Source organism: Nuphar pumila, chromosome 6 (genome assembly GCF_984573655.1).
Source record: "Nuphar pumila chromosome 6, dmNupPumi1.hap1.1, whole genome shotgun sequence".
Lineage (NCBI taxonomy): Eukaryota > Viridiplantae > Streptophyta > Magnoliopsida > Nymphaeales > Nymphaeaceae > Nuphar > Nuphar pumila.
This window is the reverse complement of record NC_143254.1, coordinates 92,629,372-92,641,747: the sequence shown is the minus strand read 5'-3', so window position 1 is coordinate 92,641,747 and position 12,376 is coordinate 92,629,372. Positions and strand designations below refer to the sequence as shown.

Genomic DNA, 12,376 nt, shown 5'->3' with positions numbered 1-12,376 from the left:
TGGTTTTTCTGCTCAAGGCTCCTTGGATCTGATTCTCTCTCCATTTGCACAGCCCCATCTGTCCCCAGAGAGAGAGAGAGAGCAAGTAAAATTGTTCTAAGAATGAAAGAATATATGCAATTGCTTTTGCACACAGTAACAAACCAAGATAAATTTGGCATGAAAAGTTGAATATAAGGGTGGTCGCATTGTAATAAATAATTGTCTGCGGCAACTCATTCCACTTCTTACCAAGTTGAACACGTTTAATGGCAATGACATTTTTGTAAATTGGCTGAAAAATGGTTGGTTGGTATCCCCTCCTTGCATCCTGCACCTATTATTAAACCACAGAGAGTGGAGCACGTAGACTCATCAAGTAAAGATGGAGGTTCCTCTCCTAGATAACCATAGTAGCAGCCCTCCTCTGTGGAGGAGGTCTCTGATAGAGAGCAAGAAACTATGGCACCTTGCAGGCCCAGCCATCTTCACAGCAATATGCAACTACTCACTAGGTGCCCTCACACAGGTCTTCACTGGTCAAGTGGGAGAGCTCGAGCTTTCCGCCGTGTCCATAGCGAATTCTGTGATTTCAGGATTCGGGTTCGGCTTCTTGGTAGGTTTGCCATGAAACAAAAAGCTTTATAGCTAGCTGCTGATTTTATCAAGGATTTTTTCAATTTTTATTTTTAATTTTATTGAGGAGAAACCACTGTTATGGTTTGAACATCTGGTACGGGCTGAGTGGTGCCAGTCAAACTAGAACACAGATCCCATCATTTGAAATAGGATGGGTTTGATAGAACCCATCCTATTTCAAATGATGGGATCCGTGTTTCTGTGTCCGCGCTGTAAATCTCTCCTTGCCGGTCTGTTATATATGATTTATGCAATATTGGTTTCTGTTGACATCTGAATTGTGGTGATGGCGGTGGTGGTGGTGGTGGTGGCAGTTGGGTATGGGCAGCGCCTTAGAGACGCTATGTGGACAAGCCTTTGGTGCTGGCAAATTGAGGATGCTAGGAATTTACATGCAGAGATCCTGGGTTATTCTGTTTTGCACAGCCTTGATCTTGACTCCCGTTTACATCTTCTCATCCCATATTCTAAAACTTATTGGGGTCGTTGACGATATGGCTGATCTAGCAGGTTAGTTTTCTTTATAGCCATCCTCATCATCACTACCCTCAAATCATAATTAAACATCATCACCATCATGATTCTTTTTAAACTGTTAATAACCATCATCATCACTACCCTCAAACTATAACTAAACATCATCACCATAATGATTCTTTTTAAACTGTTAATAACCATCATCATCTTGATGACCCATTTGTGTACACCTCCAAAACTTTTGGTATGTGTTCTGAGTAGTCAAGTAAGGAAGCATTTTTATCTGTCGAAAACAAAAAGTAGCATTTTTATGTAGACCCCACCAAAGAACCAGCCAAACCAAGCAGTAACCAATTGACTTCCATGCTTTATGAATCATTTCTACCACAGATGGTTGTCTGCCTCTCTCTGTATGTGTCCTTGCATTACATAAAACGTGCATACACTGCTGGTTGAAAACTTGAAATGTATATTGAAACGGTTACAGGCAAGTGAGATATTTGGGGGACCAGCCCGAGCATGGAGCTTTTTTGGTTCCTCAAAAGATGAACAGTTTTGCTTTCGACGTTATGTAAAACAAATAGCCTTTTTTGTTGAAGACTCCGGCAGAAATGTCAGTTTCTAAAGAAGGTGGAGTGATTCAGGTAGATAGTTGTTGGTTCAGGAATAATCATGAAAGATACTAAGTAACTGGACTATCCTTGCAAAATGGTGCACTTTCCTTAATACTTGGCAATTTGACAAAAATTCTTTGTAAATCTAAAATTTTGTTTCTCAATATTTTAAGACATTTTTACCACTTTGCAAATATCCCACTGTGAACTCATTCTTGTGAATGTTATTAACAAGTGCAAACCTCCTTTACTAAAAAAATGGCACAGGTAAGAGGACATTCACAAATATAGTACGACCTTCGCAACTCATACATATGAATGCCTCAAAAATGTACAAACCTCTTTTTATTAAAAAAATAAAAAACATGTTTGAGAACATTCACATTAATGATTAAGAGAGAGATGACGTTTACAAATCATGCATGTAAATGCCCTCACACATTTATGAATGCTCTCAAACATGATTTTTTAGAAAAAGGAGATTCATACATTTTGGGGACATTCACACATATGAGTTGCAAAGGTCGGACTATATTTGCGAATGTCCTCCTACTTGTACCATTTTTTTTTTAGTAAAAGGAGGTTCACACTTTTGTGGGGACATTCGCAAGTATGAGTTGCGAACATCGTACTATATTTGTGGAGGGGTAAAAATGTTTTAAAATTTTGAGAATCAAAATTTTTAATATGCAATAGTCAAATTGCTAGGTAAGTATTTCAAGAAACTATGGTCATTTTTTGTTAAATAAATTGGTTTATTTACCTTCTCATTTCTTTTTGGTTTTTGTCTTGTTTGGTCTGCATTGACTCCACCCAACTTCCTAAAAATATATGAATGTCACTCCCCTAATTGCTTGTAGACCATTTGATACTGGTGTCTTACTTTTTCCTCATTTCCTTTTAGTTTTTTGTTTTTGTTTCTTCTTCATTAACTCAAAGCAATCCCCTAAAAAAATATACATATCTAAATAAATTGTTTGTCCCATAGATTGGACCATAGAATGTGTAGAAGGAGAGGAATGCCCACATTTTTATCAGGATATGCACTTCGGCCCCAGCGATACTCGTTTGAAATTTCACAATGTACAAATTTTTGCAAGTTTTTCAGAATTTCACAATATCTCGTGATATTCTTTTGAAATTTTACAAGGTACGAACTTTCGCAACACTTAAAGATTTTTTGCAACATGACTTCTGATTAGGGTCTCAACGGGTCAGATTTAGTTGAGCCCAGGTGGAACCAGACTTGGACCACATTTTCGAGTTCAGACCGAGTTTAATCGGGTCCACTATAAGAAAAACCATACTCAGACCCGATAAGAACTACATGAACCAAACTCGGACCATACCCAGTAAAACCATATGTTTTATCATTTTTACATTGAAAATTTGTGGGCCTTAATTGGAACTAAGGTCAGGTTCATTCGTATGGTGAAATTTTCAAAAAAAGTTAAAAAAAACTATGAAAATCTTTGTTCATACCAGTAAACATATTTTAGTTACACACACACATACATATATATATATATATAGTAATGGGTAGGTGTGAAATGATAGGGGTTAAATGAGTTTTTCAGGATTTTTTTTTCATTTTATTTTTCAATTCTGACCATATAGATGTCATTTATATACTTGATTTTATAGAGATAAGCTCTTGAAGTATTTGATTCCGACACATAGGTAGGTTTTTATAAGTTTTGAAAAATCAATGGTCCAAAATCTTTGTAATTTTTTGAGGCTCCAAATATCAATTTTTTTATCGAAAGCATATGATCCATGCTTGGATTCCTCATAAATCGATCATGCCCAACACATTTATGGTGTTGAAAGTGCAAAAAAAATACCAAAAGAACATAAAAACCCATTTAACACTTATCAATTTCGTAGCTACCTACCTACCTATATATATATATATATATATATATATATATATATATATATATATATATAGGAGAATGAAAACTTCCTCAATGAAAGCCCTCCCAAACCTCTCCAATGAAAAATTTTTAGTATTTTTTTTCAAAATTTTGAACATACATATGTTTTCAACATAATTGATTTACTATAAATCGACACATGGATTCTGATTTTTGGATATAAAAAATGGCATTTGGAGTCTCAAAAAGTTATAAAAATTGTACGTCATTTATTTTGAAACTTATAAAAACCTATCCATGCATCAGAATCAAATGCTCCAAGAAGTGATTCCTATAAAAACAAGTTATCCTATAAGATATTCTTTTTTTGGTTGGAAACAAGTGGAGTCTTAGGAAGGGCAGATTCGGTGCAATATGATTGCACACTTTAGCGTGCTGCTGCACCTCATCACCCACCACCATGGGTGTCAGTGGATCGGGTTTGACCTAGACCCAACCCGTACAAAACCCTATAGGGTCAGAGTTTTGTGATAAATTACGAAGGCCCGATTAGAATCCGGGTTGGACCCGAAGGGACCAATTAATATATGGAGCCGGGTATGTTTTGTGAAATTTCATATCAGACTCGGGCCTGACCTGAGTTTCGATTAAGATCTACAAAATTTTAATATAAAAATAATAAAAAATATTATTTTACCGGGTATGGTCTGGGTCTGGTTCATGTAATCCTTATAGGATCCGAGTATGGTTTCTTTTATGATGGGTCCGATTAGACCCCGTCTGGATCCAGTACCACTATCTCAAATGAGGTTTGGGTCTAGTTTCACTTGGGTCCTACCCGTTGACACCCCTACCCACCACCTTTGGAATACTTCCTGTCAGCTGTGGGGCCCAACAGCAGATGGTAGGTGATCGGCTGCCGTAACACTGAAGGTGTACAATCACATTGGTGCAATGTGATTGTTCACTTTAGATGTCCTGCTGCACCTTATCACCCACCATCTTTAGAATACAGCCTGTTAGCTGTGGGCTCAACAGCAGAAGGTAGGTGAGTGTACAATCACATTGCACCTGCTCCACCCTCGGTTTTAGAGAGCTGGACTGGTTGAGATTGATGTTTAAGTTCTGTCATTCTCTGTTCTGTCATTCTCTGCTTAAGGGCATTCCGTCTGACCTCTCATCCGGCTAGTGAGGCTTGTGCTTCTGTTTCCATGATGTATATTGCTGCTTTATTTGTATCTTTCTTTCCTTTCTCTTCAAAAAGATAATAATAATAATAATAAAAGATAGTGAGGCCTAACCATCAAGCTAGCACATTCCACTCCATCTTTCCAGCCCTAGTTTAACATTAATAAGACTTGGGCTCTTAGGTGTTAAAGGGCCGTTTGTTTCACCTGAATGAAGGGACTCACTTTGGGTGAAACCATAGTGACAAAATTAAGTTAAAAACTGCAAAATATCGGCAGCAAAAACTTGTGAGAATTTCATATTTTTTAAAATCTCGCATTTTCAGCAAAATATCTGCAATAAAAAATAAATTAAAATATAAAAATAATTTTTACAAGTAAATATAAATAAAAAAATGTTTAAAAATAAAACCCACAGTTTTTTCACAATAAGTAGCTGATAAAAACATACATATCCCGTTTAAAGCACGATATTTGTGTTTTTGACAAAAACCTCATGAGAATTTGAAAATATCGCGAGAAATTAAGGAAGTGGAAAGTATCGTGGGGCCCACGCATTTAAATGGATGGAGGCATAAATGCCGTCAAAGTGGATAGTGTCAAACTGTAAATGCTAACAACGGTTTGTTTTGTGGATCAAGCCCTACAGATATGATCTATACAGTTTGTTTGATCAAAAACATGTTTTAGATCATCTGGATATCATATTGTATAAGCAGATTTTTCAAAAGCTTCAAAATTCAAAGTCCCACAATGTGTAAATATGATTGAGAAAATCATGGTTTTAGGTCAAAGCTACTCCATCAAAAGCACAATCCCAAGTAAATGGGCCATGCTGAATGCATCAGTAGGGTCAAAATGATGAAATAAGACTCACACCTATGAGTTTTAGCTAGAGAGCACGGTATTCTAGAGTAGTGTAGCAAATATTTTTCCATATATGCAATGGAGTGATCAGTAGTAGGATACTATCCAGTAGAAAGCCATAGTTGCTAGTATCATTTACTTGATCAAACCGTGTAGATGTATTTATGTTGTCTGCTTACTAAAATATGCTTTGGATCTAATTATTTTATCGCAAAATATGACTTTTATTGTGAAATTCTGATATAATGTGAGCCAATGATTTTTAGATTCTTTTTAACAACTTGTCTAATTATCAAAATCTCTTAATCCAATACACGTTCTTCATTAAATAAGCCATGGAGGTCACCTCTATCTGGTCCAGTCTACAAAATATTTGGGGAAGAAGAATCAATGGAGCTGCTAGATAGTGTGGCATATTGATAATATCAACTGTAGAGTCAATCCTGACAATGATACTTATCTTTCTATGCTACTAGAATGGAATACTTGTAAAGGGTAATTTAGTCAATTTGCCTATGTTCGCGCAGGCGAGTTTGCGACATGGATGATCCCTCAGCTGTTTGCCTATGCTGTGAATTTCCCCATGCAAAAGTTCCTCCAGTCCCAGAGGAAGGTCATGGCCATGGCTTGGGTTGCTGCCATCGTTCTTGTCATCCATGCATTCCTGAGCTGGCTAATGATTCTCAAACTAGGCTGGGGCTTGGTGGGTGCGGCTATAGCCCTCAACTTGGCTTGGTGGCTGGTTGTCTTAGGTGAGTTCGGCTACATAGTGGTCCGTTGTACAGATGCATGGACCGGGTTCTCATGGTTGGCTTTCAAGGACCTGTGGGAATTTGTCAAGCTCTCCCTTGCTTCAGCAGTCATGCTATGGTAAGGAAACAATAGAAGAATGTCCTTGAATTTTTAATGTCACAAGAACTTGGGATCCAGGTATCTCTTACGTGATCCCTTATGTGCCACAGCCAATCACATGACAGCATTTTGAGTGGGACCCGCATTCTGTTGCTGTAGGCACATGGAATGCTGTCATGTGATTGGTAGAAGGCACATAAGGGATCACTTAAGAGATCCCTAGGTCCCCTCTAGTATCAAAAGACCATCCTAACACATTTCCTTTATTGGCAGCTTGGAGTTTTGGTATCTTATGGTGCTCATTGTGATCGTCAGTCACTTACCCAACCCAATCATACCCGTTGATGCTGTCTCCATATGGTAAGAAGCAGCAGCAATTATCTTGTCATTTACCAATATGATGCATTAGGGAGGTGCCTATTGAATCTTCTATAATTAAGCCTTTCATTAACCTTGTGTCATAAAAAACTACTACATCAGGTGGTTAAACATGGCTTGTCAAACATTGCAAGCATCACTTAAGGTCGGTGAAACAATATGGAAGATCCAATAAACATGTACATAATGAATTATTCATTCATCACTTGATGACTGTTGTCGAAGTCCAATTTTTTCTGATCTTGGTTATAAGGGTAATCCTTGTTTTTTATGGCTTTTTCCTCTTCTGGCAGCATGAATATCAATGGATGGGATGCGATGATTGCAATAGGATTTAACGCCGCAATCAGGTGATGCTTATGTTCCTCTGCTTGAAGATGTAACTATGCTTATATACACTTGCTAGTAAGTTGTAATATGAAAAATGCTATGTACACACAACAAAAAGCTCTGTGGTCCCAAACACATATTGGTCACACTCATGATTTGCTTAATTAAGCGAAACACAGAGAAACAAAGAAGACACTCTAAGGTTTCAACCAACATCAGTTTCAATTTAGAGGAAAACCAATATTTCTGATATTTTTGTATGTAATGTGCAGTGTGAGAGTGTCAAACGAACTGGGAGCTGGAGATGCAAAGGCAGCAAAATTTGCAGTTTGGGTAGTTTCTGTGACTTCTGTGTCAATAGGGATTGTTATCATGGCTGTGGTCTTGAGCACCAGGGATATCTTCCCTATCCTCTTCACCAGTAGCACTGCTGTCCGAAAGGAAGTGACCAAACTTGCTAGCTTGCTTGCAATCACCGTGTCCGTAAACAGTCTACAACCAGTTTTATCAGGTATTCAACCAACCCTCCTATCTATTCTGAGCAAATGAAAAGCAACATATTGTCCTTTAATTTGTTCATCAATGGCCAACGTGCTCGCTTATTCTATTGTACTTTTCTTTCAGGGGTTGCCATTGGAGCTGGATGGCAGGCTGTGGTTGCTTATGTAAACATTGGATGCTATTATCTTGTCGGATTGCCTGCAGGCATACTTCTAGGATTCAAGTTTAACTTTGGTGTGGATGTAAGCTCTGTTATACCATACTCAATTGGATCCCTCTGTTTGTATGTGCATATTGACATGTTTGCACTTGCATTCTTGTGTGCTTGTGAGTGTATGGACGCATATATGCATGCATCACTATGTGCATATGTGCAGAGTAGATCTAGGTCTTGCAACACTATCCCTATAGGCAGAATGTAGCCTAGAACTATGGCTTTATATTCCTAACAGGTTATATCAGTGGAGCACTATAATTTGGCCCCTTGACATATCGATCCTAGATCACTGCTAAGCTATATTCGGTCCCACCAGGATGGTCAGCAGGTCATGTTAATTACATCCAAACAGCGAGATCTGATTTAAAAGCTCAAATGGGGCTTAGAAATATATCCTTATCTGATTGACTTCTTTAATGATGGATATCATAGCTTATCTACTGTTTTTGTTTCTACCAGGAAGGTAAACAAGTTATGTATAATTGCATGCTAACCTGTTTAAACTAACCCATGGGTTGGGTTAAGCACCCATTATATAATATCACAGTGCATCCATGCATTTCATACGCAGAGATATACGTGTGCGGAGACAGATGCACATGCACACAAACGAACTGATGCATGCCAAGATTGCAAACTAGCGGATGCATTACTAAAAGCATTTTCTACCTTGTTGGATTGCACCAGCTTAATATGCTATTAGAATCTTTTGGTTAGTTGTCTTTCAATCTTTTTGACATCTGAGATTTGGACTGCAGGGTATCTGGGGAGGGATGATTGGTGGCACAGGTCTGCAAACATTAATCCTGATTGGTCTCACTGCTTCTACAGATTGGAACAAAGAAGTAAGCCCTATATTCACTAGAGAGTTACTTGCAACCATTAACAGTTACCATGCAACTTGTATTTAAATTGAACAATTTTACTAAAAACAACACCGTCAATACATGTATTAACTCTTGATGAATATTTATGCAGGCAGCACAAGCTGAGAGCCGTGTTAAGAAGTGGGGAGGATCGCTTGAAGATGAAAATGGATCTTTGGAAAACAAGCACATTACGCAAGCATGACCCTAGTTTTTTTTTATTGGCAAGTGGAGTTAGGCAGAGCCCAACCAGTACAAGCAGTCACTGATGGGGGAACCAATCTGGTGGTTTGTCCTTCCAGATCTTATCCCCATGAACCATCTCTAACCTGGCCAGGCTACGTTACAATAATTTTCTTTGGCGACCACATAGCACTGGAACCATGAAAATCTGAAAATGGTATCCATGATCTCTCTGACATTTGTGAATCGAATACATGACCCCGCACTTCATCTAAGATTCCCTGGAGAATAGAGTTTTCAGAAAATTTAGAATTCTGAAACAAGATGCTACATCTAATCTCCCATATTTGACGAATCACTATCTGAAAAGAAACCAGCCATGCTTTTGGACATGTTTATCCCTGAACCCATTCTTCCCCCACCACAACAGGGATTTCCTAATATTCATTTCAGGAATTTTCCATCGCCCAAAATAAGAAACCACTTGCTTCCAAACTTTAATAGCGATTTTGCAGTGGATAAAAATGTGTTCAACTGATTTTCCTTGCTGCCTACACAAGACATACATCTGCCAACTGCATCCCAAACTTTTTGAGCAGGTCTTGAGTGAGAAGTTTGGTACCAACAGCTAATCTAAGAGTTAACACCGTACATATATATCTGCCGACTGCATCTCAAACTTTTTGAGCCGGTCTTGAGTGAGAAGTTTGGTACCAACAGAAAATCTAAGAGTTAAAATGCAAAGGAAACCAGACTTCCTGGGCTACGAATAGCCTCCCAAGCCAAAGCTGATGTAAAATCCGTTGAGTTACGCCAACAGAGTCTGTCTTTCTCCAGAGGTTGACGCCTCACTCTTTCAATAACACCTCTCATGTGGGAAATCCCTTCGCTTTCAAGAGCCTGTAAAGCACTTTCTGTTAGTACACAAGTTAGAATTAGTGGAAGTAACAATCATGTCTGCCACAAAAACGTTCTTTCGTTTATGAGCAGTTCCTTCGGCCATTGCCTGTTACAATGTGAAATCAACCCGTCACCCGTCCAAGGCCCAAATCCAGAACCGAATACCATCCCCGCCTCCAACATGCCAAATTGCACCTTCTTAGAGGATGTGAACGCACACCCTTCCATCCCCATGACGACTTCGTGAAACTCCAATTAAACCAAATTAAGCCAGATTTTGCATACTTAACTGTGGCCAGCTGAACCCAAGCGTTTTGCTGCTTAGAAGCCACCATCCATCCAAGCGAGCTTGGGGATAAGAGCAAGGTACATCTCCTTTATGCGTCTTATACCTAGGTCGGCTTCCTGAATTGGTCTACAAACACCCTCCCATGATAAAGAAGCGGATAATTGCGGCACTCCAAAGAAAATTGCTGATAATATGCACTATTTCATCCTCTATTTTTTAAGCAGCTTGATGCTCAACATCCAAAAATCGGGAAGGAGCTCAAAACCTATTTTATCAAATACCAACCGACTAGCTCGGGATAACAATTTAGCATTCCAACCTCCAATTGCTTAGCCATTTTGGTCACCAACGGAGCACACAAATCTGAATTTAGTCTCCCGGTAAAAATCGGGACCCCAAGATATAGAAACGGAAGATCGTCAATTTTCCACCTATACATTCTCTGTATGATGATGATCCGACTTAGAGGCAAGTTAAATGAGATCAAAGAGGATTTTTCTTTACTAATAAGAGGGCCTGAAACTAAGTGACAGGATGTTATTAAAATTTGAAATTGGGTCATTGACATCGCTGAGGAAGAGTGGTCATTGGGTTTCACAAAGGAATCCAATAACCACAAAGGTAGTGGATCCTTGGTGTGCAGTTATATGGGGTGGTTATTGAAGAGTGGGTTTAGTTATCCACAGTTTGTGGTAAATCCTTCAGATTATCTGAGTTGACGGCAACACCAGGACGAGGGAAAATCCGTAAGAGACAGCAGTTGGAACAAAAGAAGCAGAAAATCCCCTAAGCAAGCCATAAAATCATTCTCCTCTCTCAATCTGTTTCTCTTTGCCTGTAAATCCGCTGCATCTATTCATTTCATTTGGGCCAACAGTCCTAAAAGTTATCGCTCCATCTAAAAGATTTGATAGAAAGCACAATCTCTCTCCTAGTCTCTGCAAGCAAAAATCTTCTCATAAGCCTCCATGATGAGAAGGAAGAGATACAGGGATGATGGGTCCACTTGACGAATACCTCTGGAGCTCGGGAACATCTCACACGGTTCCCCATTTACCAAAACTGCAAATGAATTGGAGCAAACACAGGTCATAATGCGTTTAATCCACCGCACACTGAACCCCAAAAACAAAAACCAATGTGCTTCTTAAGAAATCTCAATCTATCTGGTAATAAGCTTTCACCAGGTCAGATTTAAACAGTATGAACGACGTGAGCTAAACTTCAAAGAATGAACCATCTCATGAGCAATCATTAATACTTTTCCGGATGTATTGACCCAGAAATTCGCTCTGGTTCTCCAAAATGCTCTTCTGTAAAATTCTTCGCATACAATTAACCATTATTTTAGGGATACTTTTATATAGAACATTCCAAAGACTTATGGGCCGGAAATCCTTAAGTTTTGAAGCCCCAGCAATTCTGGGGATAAGAACATGTGTAACGTTAATCTTTCTTAATAAGGTTCCTGTATTGAAAAAAATTATAACAGATTTGCAAACATCATAACCCATAACCCACCAGGTGCCAATATTTTTTGAAAGAAAAGAGGGGGTAACCCATCTTTTTTCATCTGAAAAACTGCCAATTTGAATCTCCTGATCGGTCACCGGAGGCCCCAGGAAGGAGTTCTCAAAAGGAGGAAACTACAGGATCCGCAATGCCTTCAAAATTATATGGCTCAATTTGAGTCTTGGAAAACAATGACATAAAAAAAAGTCCCTAGCTTCCTGAGCCATACCGCTCCCGTCAGATATAAAGAAACCAGCTGATTATGCTTGAACTTGTCATGAAAAAAGATGTGTTTGTTGGATTTTGAATCCACTGAAAAACTAAATAGACCGTCCATCTTGTTTGCAGTGAATCATTAAAAGCAAAACATAAACCAAATCTTGATGCGAAAACATACGTGAATTCATTGGTGGTCTCAGACGGGTATGGTCTTCTAAAACCTCTATGCATGACCTTGCATTTCTCTAAACCTAGTGAGTAAGACAATTTTCTCTCGATGATGATGGGTAGCCTGAAGAGAAAACCACTATATATGATTTAGGGACAATAACCTAATTGTAACTACATAAGAGTTGCTTTTCAATTTAGCACATCATAAAATTAAAAATTAAAAGATAAGAGAATAAGAGGTCTCTTCACATAATAAGACAATGTTATATGAGATATTACATGGCCCAATCGTATTATATCACATAATATGGGCCTAAA

General features: G+C 38.5%; 1 protein-coding gene across 1 annotated transcript; it reads left to right on the top strand.

The window, feature by feature from the left end:
- The first annotated feature begins 362 nt into the window (after window positions 1-362).
- Window positions 363-9,492, top strand: LOC149835167 (protein DETOXIFICATION 33-like). Its single transcript, XM_090011741.1, has 9 exons — window positions 363-595; window positions 933-1,128; window positions 6,168-6,510; window positions 6,766-6,852; window positions 7,164-7,220; window positions 7,473-7,711; window positions 7,825-7,943; window positions 8,677-8,763; window positions 8,897-9,492. Exons 1-9 carry the CDS (start codon window positions 365-367, stop codon window positions 8,987-8,989), a joined length of 1,452 nt encoding a protein of 483 aa, XP_089867867.1. The 5' UTR covers window positions 363-364; the 3' UTR covers window positions 8,990-9,492.
- Window positions 9,493-12,376: the final 2,884 nt, after the last annotated feature.